The sequence below is a fragment of the Loxodonta africana genome, chromosome 19, assembly GCF_030014295.1.
Source record: "Loxodonta africana isolate mLoxAfr1 chromosome 19, mLoxAfr1.hap2, whole genome shotgun sequence".
Taxonomy (NCBI): Eukaryota; Metazoa; Chordata; class Mammalia; order Proboscidea; family Elephantidae; genus Loxodonta; species Loxodonta africana.
The window spans coordinates 81,187,714-81,201,228 of NC_087360.1; the positions used below are offsets into that span (position 1 = coordinate 81,187,714).

At 39.5% G+C, this 13,515-nt stretch overlaps 1 protein-coding gene across 10 annotated transcripts in view; it reads right to left on the reverse strand.

Annotated features, from left to right (window-relative positions):
* SNX25 (sorting nexin 25) overlaps nt 1–13,515 on the reverse strand; it is a 164,137-nt gene that overhangs the window by 110,163 nt on the left and 40,459 nt on the right. For 5 of the 10 annotated variants that reach the window (XM_064272930.1, XM_064272932.1, XM_064272931.1 and 2 more), the window contains 2 exons: nt 7,848–8,064; nt 451–623 (listed from right to left, as the gene is read on the reverse strand). In XM_064272930.1, the coding sequence (XP_064129000.1) occupies nt 451–623; nt 7,848–8,064 (390 nt within the window). Of the gene's footprint in view, nt 1–450; nt 624–2,600; nt 2,794–7,071; nt 7,144–7,847; nt 8,065–13,515 lie in introns of those variants that run through there. The other 5 variants (XM_064272935.1, XM_064272934.1, XM_064272936.1 and 2 more) reach the window with 5 other exon arrangements.

Consider the following 13,515-nt stretch of genomic DNA (forward strand, 5'->3'; position numbering starts at 1 on the left):
CCCAAGTTCACAGAATTATGTATAAGCATTATCAATGAATCTTATAACAAGGGTATTTTATGTAATGCTACATCAGAGCTTGAATGTATAACATTGCTTCATTAATGCATATATTATTGACCCAGATAGTTCAAAAGCTATTCCAAATGGATGCTTCCCTGTGGAGGCCATAAGGGCTGGATATCATCCTTCCTGTGTCAAAATAAACAACAGAATGTATTGTGCATTTGACCGTCCGTTACACAAAAATTTAAGCTTAGCATGGATGGCCAAACGATGCTCTCTTGATGTGACATTTAAACTTAAAAATTTGAAAAGACTTTAATCCCCACATGTCCCACAGCATACAAAGCCTGTTCAGGTGTCACATACGGAGTTATCACGTTAGTACGAAGCACATTAGTTTGCATGATTGTCACTGCATTAGTAGTATCAATCGTATAAGTCTACCTTTTGTTGTGAGGATTTCTGCAAGCACTATACGTAAGCTGAGAGACTGGGCATCCTTTGAGGGGAGGAGACAAAACACCAGAACCCGAGAACACGTTTGCAGAAACCTTACTTCCTCATCTGAGTTCCTCAAGCACGTGTGCAGCGCAAAAGGCCTCGGCTGTTCTTCATGTCTAAAACAATAAATAAATGAACAGATAGAAGAGGAAGGAAAGAAATTCTGGAAATAATTTAGTTATACACCATCAGGTAAAAAACGTTTCCAATAGAAAGGAACAGTACACATGTTTCAATACACAGTTTTAATAACTGTGTCACATCCTCAACGGTATCAATAATTTACTCCATCACAGAATCATCTGAAAACCTTATCCTGGAATAAATAAAAATGACTATATTTATATATTATATTTACACAGAAACCAAAAATTATCAGTGGCTACCTGGGGTGGGAGGGAGGGGGAGAGAGGGAGCATTCTTTAAGAATTTCAAATCAAGTGATGATAACTACTTCAAGATGCATCACCAGTCACAGGTAGCTCCCAAAGCACAGCAACAATTCGGAAAGATCTTTATTTTTAAGTCTTCTAGATCTCTTCCTTAAATGTAAGCTCTGGCTTCGTTCTCCAAAGCAAACAAGCAAAGCATTAACCAGAGTCACCAGCCAGCTTTCCTGACTGGGTGGTCCTGGGGTGAAAGTCTCAGTGTATTCCTAGGGAGGAGAAGGTCCATGACTGGATGACACATAATCTGATGGCCAACTGTCTTTTGTGAGGCTCACAGATATTTTCTAACCAGTCTTGTCAACCCTCATCATGGACTTCCCTAACCTCACTTCCACCCCAGGACCAGTTATTTGGAGGATCTGGGTGAAGAGTGGCAAAATTGGGGCTTTCTATACCTTTCCTTCCCACAGCATCTTTTTCATTATCATTACTGTGAAAATATATACCACAAAACATATGCCAATCAACACTTTCTACATGTGTAATTCAGTGACACTGGTTACATTCTTGAAGTTGTGCAACCATTCTCACTATCCTTTTTCAGATCATTCCACCACCATTAAGATAAACTCACTGCTCCCTAAGCAAAAACTCCCCACCCTCTTTCCCACTCCCTCTCATACCCCTGGTAACCACTAATAATTTTTGGTTTCTATATATTTGTTTGGAAAGCCTGGTGGCATAGTGTTAAGTGCTACGGCTGCTAACCAAAAGGTTGGCAGTTCAGATCCACCAGGTGCTCCTTGAAAACTCTACGGGGCAGTTCTACTCTGTCCTATAGGGTCACTATGAATAAGAATCGGCTCGATGGCAACGGGTTTTGGTTTATATATTTGCTTACTCCACATAAGTGAGGTCATTCAGTACCTGTTCTATCGTGACTGACTTATTTCCGTCAGCATGGTGTTTTCTAGATTCATCCATGTTGTGGCATGTTATCAGGACTTCATTCCTCTTTATGGCTGAGTAACATTCCACTGTACATATGTACCCCATTTTGTTTACCCATTCATCTGCCGATGGGCATCTTGGTTATCTCTACCTTTTGACTAAGTGAACAGTGCTGCAATGAACACTGGTGTACACGTGTCTGTTTGGGTGGCTGCTTTCAGGGTTTTTTTTAAGGGAAGAACCGCTATATTGTAGTTCCCACAGGATCTTGACACCAATTCAAGAAAGGCTGGGAAGCTAATTTTTCTAATATTTCCTCCAGATAAGAGGCAAAATATAAGGGATTCTCAGGGTGACTGGTGACCAACACTGAGGAACAACACGAAGCAGATGGGGGAAAACCACACTCGGTACTAGAAAGGGCGTGCAACAAGCGAACGCACTCTGTTTCTGCACCAGAGACTGGGGGCTAGTTTCTAGGGCTCGTACACAGAAAAGAACGGGTTCTGTTTATCTTGTACAATGAGCTATAAGAGGCCAATCCTAACATACAAAACCAACCACACAAAAGATTTAGCAGTATGCCTTTACATGTGCACTCACACATTTTCCTTTTAAAAAGCAGTAATTTTAAATATTTTAAACTCTAGCTATGCTGCTAGTTAGAGCTAATATTTTCATGTAGTAAGACTGAGATGCTATTCCCTTGGCATGTATAATACTTTACTACAAGAAATAAAAATCCAAACCCACTGCTATCGAGTTGCTTCCAACTCATAGCGACCCTGTAGGACGGAGCAGAACTGCCCCATGGGGTTTCCGAGGCTTCAATCTTTACAGAAGCAGACTGCCACATCTTTCTTCCGTGGGGTAGCTGGTGGGTTCAAACTGCTGACCTTGTGGTTAGCAGCTGAATGCTTTAACCACTGAACCACCAAGGCTCCTTCTAAAAAAAAAAAAAATATTTGGTTAATATTTATTGGGGAATGTTGGCCAAAAATAACCACCTTTACAAAAGAAGCTTTTTTTAAATACTATGAAAATCTCTCTCAAAGTGGAGTCCCCTTTCTGTCCCACTAGCAGGCAGGTAATAAAAGGAACCTGGCCGTCAAACTGCCACAAGTTCCCTTCTCTCCTAGGGCTCACCTGCCAGGTGAGGCAAAGACCAGAGGGTCAGTCGAAGAAGACTGGCTTACAGAAGATGGAAAGGGAATCCCTGGGCTAACTAAGAGCAAGATGTTCCTATGACCCTCTCTAGACAGTGAACATGGAGCCGATAAGGGATCACAGGGCCCGTGACCACTTCTGGGTCAGCAGATGTCTGTCTAGCCTTCTGGTGGGTTATAGTCTTAGTCTATGCAGCATCCTTCTTTCCTGCCAGTGTTCACCAATCATTTGTGTACTGCAATTCCAACGCTTACCTCTGGGTTCTCATACCTGAGTGAACTAAAGGTCCTAAGTCTCATGAGTAGTATTATTTAATCCTCACATCTACATCAAGAAGGAGCTGTCACCATCGCCATTTGGTAGGTGAGAAAATTAAGGGCCTGAATGGCTAACAGTCCACAGTCACAGAGGACAGAAGTAAAAGCTCTCAAATTCTGTTCTGGCTGTCAAGTCCGGGCTCTTTCGATTACATTATAATCAGAGATTGCAAAGGTAAATGGGGAAAAAATTGCAGAAGAAAGAAGCAAAATATGTGAATAAAAACACTCACTCTTTTTCCCCTCAAACAGTGTGCTGGTGCTTGAAACAAAAAAGATGCAGAGATTTTAAGGAGACTATGAAATTAAAGATGCCGTTGATCTAACGGAGCTCTGGTGGCACAGAGGGTCAGGAGCTCAGCTGCTAACCAAAAGGTCAGCAGTTCAAATCCACGAGCCACTCCTTGGAAACCCTATGGAACAGTTCTACTCTATCCTGTAGGGTCACTATGAGTCGGAATCGACTTGACGGCAACAGGCTTAGATTTTTTGTTTTTTTTTTTAATTGATCTAATGGTATAAAAACAATCATTTTTAGATTTCCCTGAAACAAGACAGACAGGACAAAGGAAGAGAACGCAGAGGCAAGAATTAAATGTGATCTGGATTGGCTTAAAACAACAACAGGATGGCGGGCCTGGAAATCCATACAGGCTGACGGGGAAGCTGCTGCCACACGACTGCCTAACAGTCAGCCAGAGGATGCACTGCCTTTATTAATGCAGTTTATTGTTCTCTTGTCTGATTGTGGCCAATTCAATCTGGTGACGCTAAGGCTGCTAAAACCATTTCGCAGCTGAAAACTCTGTACACCAATGGAGGTTTCTAGGCTGAGGGTACTGTTTACTTGCAGAAGGTAAATATATAGATATAACCATGAATCCTAGCGTCACTGTATGCTGTCTCATTGTGTGCTTTGTATAAGATGATGCACTATCAGTCAAACCCTAGCTCACCAGGGTTCATCTCCAGGGCACAACCATCTATATGCAAAACACCAGTGACTTACTCGCACGTCTTTAAATATCCATAATCCCAGAGAACAGTGGTAGTTTTTTTTTTTTTTAATAATAATTATCAAGTAGAGCTTCTAGGCATAGCCTGTTGATGTTGTTGTTAGGTGCCAAGGAGTTAGTTCCAATTCAGAGCAACCTCGTGTACAACAGAACGAAATGCTGTTCAGTCCTGCATCATCCTCACAATCGTTGCTGTGTTGGGCTCACCGTTGCAGTCACTATGTCAGTTCATCTCACTGAGGGTCGTCTTCTTTTCTGCTGACCCTCTACTTTACCAAGCATAATGTCCTTTTCCAGGGACAGATTCCTTCTGATAATATATTCAAAGTACGTAAGACGAAGTCTCGCCATCCTTTTTTCTAAGGAGCATCCTGGCTGTACATCTTCAAAGACAGATTTGTTCATTTTTCTGGCAGTCTATGATATATTCAGTATTCTTCGCTAACACCATAATTTAAAGGCATCAATTTTTCTTCGGTCTTCCTTACTTATTGTCCAGCTTTCGAATGCACATGAGGCAATTGAAAATATCCTGGACTGGGTCAGGCACACCTCAGTCCTCAAAGTGCCATCTTTAGTTTTGAACGCTTTAAAGGTCTTCTGCAGCAGATTTCTCCAATGCAATACATCATTTGATTTCTTGACCGCTGTTTCCATGCGCATTGACTGTGGATCCAAATAAAATGAAATCCTTGACAACTTCAATCTTTCCTTAATTTATCATAATGTTGCTTATTAGTAGAGTTGTATTTTCCTTTTCTTTGAGGTGTTTAATTCATACTAAAAGCTAAAGTCTTTGATCTTCATCAGTAAGTGCTTGAAGTCCTCTTCACTTTTGCAGCAAGCAAAGTTGTGTCATCTGCATATCGAAGATGACACATTAACAGCCTGCAATATGCAGGCATAGCCTAGATATTAGTAAAATATATCTACCCATGGAATAAGAAAACTAGAAGTCCAAAGAGAAGGACTTCTAATGTGGAGTTAGCTCTCTGTTTCCATTATTCTGATGCTTTACCTACAAACACTATCTTTATACTGTCCACAAATGGAACAGTTTCGGACCGGGTAAATGTCTCAGTGAAAACTATATTCTCATATGCAAATTAGATTATCAAGGAAACACTAAATTTCTCCAACCACTGGCTCTTCTCTCAAACTTAGATCTATCAGTCATCCACCTAGAATAAGGCATTGATATAAAATACTGTCCTTGACTGGGCTGTAATTTAAGTAGCTTACTTTAAAATGAGCCTTTAATTGAATTCAAACAAGTCTTTGATAGGGTCTGTCAGGGAGAACCACGGAACACAGGGGTTAACAGCTCAGCTGCTAACCAAAAGGTTGGAAGTTCGAATCCGCCAGTCACTCATTTGAAACCCTACGGGGCAGTTCTACTCTGTTCCTACAGAGTAGCTATAAGTCAGAATCAACTCGACGGCAATGGGTTTTCCAAGGGGTTGATGAGCTTTCTGAAAGGAGAGGCTGGAGCTTTTGAGACCACAGATAGGTAACCCAGGAGTCCTATTTTTCTCACTTTCCTTATTCATACACACACCCCCTTACTGGAAGTTACTTTCTCTACAAGCAGCCATTTTCAAAGGGTCCATGTGGGGAACCCTAGGGGTTCCAAGACTCTGTCAGGGAGTCAGTAAGGTCAAAACTCTATTCACAGTAATAGGAAAATGCCACTTGTCTTTTTCACTCTCATTCTCACAAGCATAGAGTGAAATTTTCCAGAAGCTACACAATGTGTGATGATATCATTGCTCTGATGGCTAACTGAAAGCATACTGTGTATTCCTGTACTTTAAACACTTCTTAGTTTTAATTTCTAATACAGTAAATATCAATATGTGGTGAGAAGGTAAATGTTTAGCTACTTTCTCTCCAAGGGGAAAAATAAAAGCTCGATTTATAGCATTTGTAAATTCTGAGGTATAAATACTCCCACCATGGCCAGTTTCCAGCTACCAAAGTGTTATCACTGAACTCAGAGTCTGGAAGAATCGTACACAATCAGCTCTTACAAGTCGGTGCAAGCTAGATTTAGCACATCACCAGATGTAACCCACACAGACAAAAGTTCTTTGAGATTCTCAATAGTTTTTAAGAGTGTAGAGGGATCCTGGAAACCCTGGTGGTGTACTTACTGGTTAAGAGCCACGACTGCTAACCAGAAGGCTGCAGTTCAAATCCACCAGGCGCTCCTTGGAAACCCTATGGGGCAGTTCTATTCTGTCCTGTAAGGTCGCTATGAGTCAGAATCAACTCGACGGCAACAGGTTTGGTTTTCTGGAGGGTTCCTAAGATCAAAAAGTCTAATAACCACTGTTCTCCAGGAATGTTTTACAAACCATGGGCTTGACCCACCAGGAACAAAATCATTTTAGTTGGTCTCAAAAAGCATTTTAAAAATCATAAAGGACAAAAAAATATAAAAATTATTACAGGTAGTAAGAATATGGTTTTATGAAACTGTGTCAAAAAAAAAAAAAAAGGAGGCGTATACAACGCTGATCTGCAGGGAAGCCTTATGGGCAGGTCTACTCTGTCCTGTAGGGTCACTATGAGTCACAATCCACTCAACGGCCATGGGTTTGGTTTTTTGGTTATACTCATGTCCATAATATTTTTTATACACAAGTTAAAAGCACTACAATTCATCTTCTTCACATGTATTCAAAAGTTATAAGATACACATTTAAGATCCTATGAACAAACCTGAGAAAGTGAGAGTTCGTTATGAGTGACAGAAATAGCCTTGTTGAAGTCTTCTTCCAAAGGTAGATTCATCTAAGAGGCACAGACAACCCCTTTTCAAATATAACAGCACAAAAGGCCAACATGCCTCAATATTAGCTATTTTCACACTGGAATATTTTCTCTAATTACAATCCACAAGCTCCAATATTAGGCTCCTTTTAAAAATCAATTTTCAGGATATTGTCATGCAACATAATACAGGACTCACAAAAAGAAAAACATGAACTATATTTAAATTTTTTCAAAAATTGTCAACTGATTGACACTGTTACAGAACAAAATACTGTAAATTTTCTATTCCTAAGTACTGTTTGGAAACCCTGGTGGCGTAGTGGTTAAGAGCTATGGCTGCTAACCAAGAGGTAGGCAATTCAAATCCACCAGGCGCTCCTTGGAAATTCTATGGGGCAGTTCCACTCTGCCCTATAGGGTCATTATGAACTGTAATTGACTCGACAGCAGTGGGTTTGGTTTTGGTGGTTTAAGCATTGTTTACGTTGATTACAAAATAAAAGCGTCTATAAAGTAGTTTACTATCAGAAAGTATAAAAACAACCTACTCTAACAGAACACTATAATTATCCTCCTTCAATAAAAAAAAAAAAAGGGCTTTATATTTTCAAGGCAAGTGCCAGCAAGACGCAGATCTGTCTTGACTTCGACCCCTTATTTAATAAGAAAAATATTTTAATGTGGAAAAAGGGGGGAGGGGTTGCTCCTATTATAACAGTTACCTGGTATTAGCAGCTTTCAAATCACAGAAATGAGCAAGTAAAGTTCTCACAACATCATTGCAGACAACTTTAACCATATCCACGTGGCTCAGTCTGTGGCGCAGCTGTTTGGCGATTTCCCAAAAGTCTTCTGAGAGCAGATGATAAAGCTGTCCCTCGTCTCTGCTGAGGCTTCCATACCAGGAGAGAATATAATCTCTGTAACTGTAGTCGAACACTACCAGGAATAAACAAAGCAATAAGTAAAACGTACATGAAAGAAGCAAACACAAGACAATATTTATACGGAATCTGGCCACCACCTATTTAATACTCATCTCCTATTTAATATGCATTAAAATATAATAGAAAACAGATTTCAAGAAAAGATAAGTAATTTTTCTTTCCAAGATCTTTTAAAATGAAAGCTTTTCATCTAACTAGAACGTTTGGGATATGGGACTTCATGTCCTGAATTTTCTTGGACAGTCCAATTTTTAATTACTGTATTTTAGTTCCAAACTATCTAGATTTTTGGATAAAAAAACAGAACATCTGACACAGTGACAGTACAGCACGTAGTGTGCCAGTTTCAGTCTTCTGCCTCTCCGTTCCAAATTCACCGCTTCTGCCCTGCTTTAGGATGCTGGGGCTGCCCCTGTAAACATTTCTTCTTTGCCAACTGGAGTGATGCTAAGCTTTGTCAGCGGAGGATGCTGGTGGACATCTAAAAGGAAGGGAGCTCTCCCCCGGTCTTCATGCTCTTCCCTGGTTGCTCCTGCAATCCAAACTTTCAGCATGCAGACCACCAGTCATCACTCCCAACAAGTTCCAAGGCACCCAGAGGGCCGCTTCGCAGAGAACTCTGCTGTCCCCACGCGGGTGGCCTCTCCCATCCAGCCTGAATGACCTCAGTCAACATCTCTAACATCACCGGGCCAAGGCCACGCTGCATCAGAGAGGCTGGGATCTCTCAGCCCTAGGGTGAGGAACAGGCCCCTTTTCTAAATTTATTCCTCCTGAAGTGCTCTGCCTTACCCCTATAGGTAGTGGCTGTGTCCATTATCTGCTCTTTCCATATTCTTTAGAGTTCTCTTTACCCCTGAGTAGCTAATCCCATGTTACAAGTTAATAATTCTTCATATTAAACTTTCCCTGTTCAGTTACTCTTGGCGAGACCCCGTCTAAGGCATGAAGAAGCCCGTGCGGCAGTCTCAAGTATCACACCAGGTTTAGTATTTGTGGCCAATTACCTTCTTTGGAAGATTTCTAGTGTCTATTTTCTTAATTCTGGATTAATTCTATGCCTTGGAATTAGAAAACCGATCAGTGCTATCCAACAGGAACATGAGAGCCAGGTATGTAATTTTAAGTTTTCTAGTAGCCATATTAAAAAGTAAAAAGAAACAGGTAAAATTAGTTTTAATACTATATTTTATTTTACCCAATAAATCCAAAATATAATTTCAATATGTAACCAAAATTTTAAAATTTTAGACATATTCTGCATTATTTTTTTTTTATACTAGGTCTTTAAAACTTGGTGTGTATTTTACACCTGCAGCCATTTCAATATTGACTGGCCACGGTTCAGGGGGCTCAAGAGCCAGTGTCCACTGACTACCATGTTGAGCAGTACAGCTCTAGACCACAGAGAAGGTCAAACCAATGTGGTTTTTGTAAGGACTTAAGACTTTTGGAAAATAAAAATGCTACTGGGCAAGTAGTGGCTCCCACAACAACCCGAAAAGAGAAAAATCTTCAGCTACACAATCCTGGATTGTACTGACGGATACCCGGCATTTTTTTTTTTTCAAATCACCACTTATTTCTCCAAGCTTTTTTCTTCCTTTTCTTTTTTTAAACAACACTTGATTTGGCTTAATTCCAGTTGTTACCATACGTCGTTTCAGATATGATTTAGCCTCCTGCTTTACTCATCTTTTTTTTTTTTTTTGCTCCTCTGCACACTGCTTTGTCCCCAGGAAGCCTGTGGAACAAAATGTAACTTGAGACCCCACGTCTACTTTACCCCTGGCATACAAATGGGTAACCTTGATTCTCAAATAGCTTTTTAGCCTAAGATCTGGTGTTCATTTTATTCATCCTGGCCACTTCAGATCAACTTAGAGAGTGAAGAACAATAAATATAGTTGGGTTTTCTTTTTTTTTTTTGGAGGGAGGACGAGGCGGAGGCATGTGTTTCTGAGAAAACTGAATGGCAGACGGAACCTCCAGCTCAGGATCAGTATTCACCCTGTGTGACAACTCCACGTACCCACAAGTGTCCACAGGTCAAAGGAAGCACCGTTCTCTTTTCAATACTCTGTGACGGTTTTCTTCTCAGAATACCAACCATGAAAGCGTACCCAATGTTCTTCCACACTTCCTGCAATGCAGCTTTGTAACAATTTACAAAACAGTATCTTGAATCCCACCGCTCAAAAACATACATCAGGATTTTTTGTTCAATCACACATATACAAAGGTTTAGACACTCAAAGTGATTATACTGGACTCAAATAAAAAATTCATGGCGAAAGGATGACTGCGCCTCATAATTGAGAACAATTCCCTACCGAGCACTGAGAAGAAAAGATGTGTACATTTCAGTTACAGTACCTCATTCTCCGACCAGTCATTAAATATTTATAAAGGGCTTCCAGTAAATAAGTAGGACTCAAGCTCCACACCACTAACCACTTAATATAAAAGGCAAAGCAACACAAACCCAACAAAGACATCATTCTGCAACTTCCAGTCATTTTCTGTTCACTTCTAGACGGCATATTGAATAAATGGCTATTATATTTGCTAGATTTTGCAGAAGGAGACAGATCTCATTTCTAATTGGAACAATTATTTCATTAAGAAGAAAAAGAAAAGGTTTCTGATCCAGATGTAAAGAAATTATGGGAAAAAAATGCAACTGGGCCAGCCCTATAATCTCATTTATTGGCAACAAATAAACAAACCACGGTTCCTACACAGTAATTTAGTTTGATCTCTTCAGAAAATTGAGGCTCAATGAAGTGAAATAACTTGCTCAAAATCAAATAGGTGGCAAAGCCAAGTCTCCCGTCTGCCAATGAAACATTCTGTCTACTCAGTTCATTCTAGCAAATAAATCTGCAGCCCAAATGTTTGGAAAATAGAAGTATTTTTGCTTTTTGTTAAAATTTAATTTTAACTTAAGATTTAATTTCAACTTATAACAGTTAGGAAATTAAGAGTGATTATAAAAGATCTTAATATCTTTAAAATAAAATATTATACATGCTAAAGGCTTAATGGGGTTTTGTTTTTTGTTTTTGGTTAAAGGCTTAATGTGAAGATACATTCACCTACAAAATGTCCCGTTACGTTTGCTAACCACACTGCATATGTTAATAAATACAACCCCACAACTAGTCAATTCCAGCTCATAGCAACCCTACAGGATGGAGAAGAACTGCCCTATAGGGTTTCCAAGGCTGTAAATCTTTACAGTGCGGTTATCATTCAAACCTATTTTCTAGGACTATTCTCAAAGGAATCAGTAGGTAAAGGAGAAACACTGAAGATTATAAAGAATGAAATAATATGACTGGAACTTTAGTTTTCATTAAATTAGCCTGAAAAGAGGGTAACGGAGTGGAGAAAAACTAGAGGTGAGGAGAGAAGAGAGCACTTATGAGGCTGCCATGTTAGTCCAGATTATGTGATGTTAGGTAATCTCCATCTGTAAATTTTCAGAACAAGGAACAACTCAAGCTAAGTAAACAGTATAAGCAAGGAGAGAGCTCCAAGAGAGCCATTTTTTCCACCCCTGCCTTTTCCTGAGAGCAATTTAGAGGTACAGCGATTCCTGGCCATTAGGTAGAGTGCCGTGAGTCATAAACATCCACGACCCAGGTATCTTAGAACCAACCAGGAAGAGAACAACAATAATCCCACTGTCCTTTAGACGGCCCTTATGGTTTGCAAAGGTTTTAAAGGCAACTGAGAATAATTATTTGTATTTGGAAGCAAAGTCATCTTCTGAGAAGATCTGGGGTTATTACCTTGTCATTGATTGATCTGTTCCATCATTCAACAGAAAAATTTGTATGAATTACAGGCCCCTGGGTAAAGGGCAAATGAGTTGAGCTTAAAGGGATGGGAGAAGTCACAGTCTTTGAGGGGCAAGTCCTGCTTTCTCTGTGTTAGCATCTAGTCCTTAGGGATCTGGCATTCTCTAGGGCTGGCCACAGAGGGGGCCCGGTCAAAGAGCTCTACCATATCAGGTTGCCCTTACCTAGGACCTGTTTCAAGGAGAATAAAAACTCCATCACTGCTGGGCAACGACATTGCAATATCTTCTGTTATCACTAGTGTTTTCAAGTTATGGTCCTTTTGCACAACCTGGAGCATCTGCTAATACGCACGTTTACTACTGAAGTTCAGAGAGGCAATGAGAGCTGCTCAAAACTAAAAGGCATGTATTCACTTTGAAATGTACATGCAATGTTAGCCACATATGTAAAGAACACTAAAAAAGTAATGATAAAGTAATGGTATTTCTCAGACATTTGGAACATCGACTTATAACACAAAGTACTGAAGTCAATCCCCCCAGTGCTTTGAAAATGACAGCATTTCATAAAGAATCATTTTCAATTCAAGAACTTTCAATTTAATATTCAGGACACTACGGAGCAAATAGCGATACTCACTAATTACTTACTGAATTAAATTCTGTGGTCCATATTACTGAGATAATTCAGGGTAGACTAGTGAAAATTAGGCAACAGATCTAATGAGATCTACCATTAAGTCAAACAGATATTTAAAAGAGTCCCTTTTCTACCCTCTATCAGTTTCTCTGTCCAGGAAATGCAGCTTTAGGAGAAACCTTTAAGGGTATCTGGTGTAGAAAGGCGGCTGACATCTGAAATACATATAGTTCATTCAGACTATATCTGAACCCCTAAAATATAGTTTTTACTTTTTAAATTGACTAACAAAATGGTTTTGTGAGCATGGTGCAGGACGGGGCAGTGTTTCCTTCTGGGGTACGTAGGGTCACTATGAGTCGGAGCTGATTCCACAGCACCTAACAACAACAAAAAGGTCATAGCATATATGCTCTGATCATCTTCCCCATGTCTGCTCTAACTTCCAGCGTTTGTAGCATTAGTTGTACTTAACGTGTCACAGAAACCCCAACTACATTATTTTGCTCTGCATTTTTGACTATTCTTTCTTCTTTGAAATTCAGTCTTTAAAGACTTAAGACAAATCCTAACTTATACTGAGCCACAGCACAAACTCCCTTTAAAGATAAAAAAAAAAAGACCTACATACAAAGCATATATACATGCTTACACACACAAACACGCCTTGGTATTTTATTCTACACTTTGAATAAATCATTTTTAAATTATTCTTTCTAAAAGTGATAAAACAGATATATAAAGATAAAATGATGCAATGTTATCTCATTTAAACCAATTGCAAAAGAAAAAGCTTAGATAATTCATAAGCCTCTCATATCACCTGAACTTAAATCACCGCTGCCTTAACACATATCCCTGTTGTTTATATTTTGCAAGCATACAAAGAAACCATCAATTTTATGTGAAATCAGTACAAGTCTTTTATAGCTAGCCAGTAGCATTTTGAATTTCAATTAAATACACTGGTGCCAAGGTTTGGAAATGTAAACTAA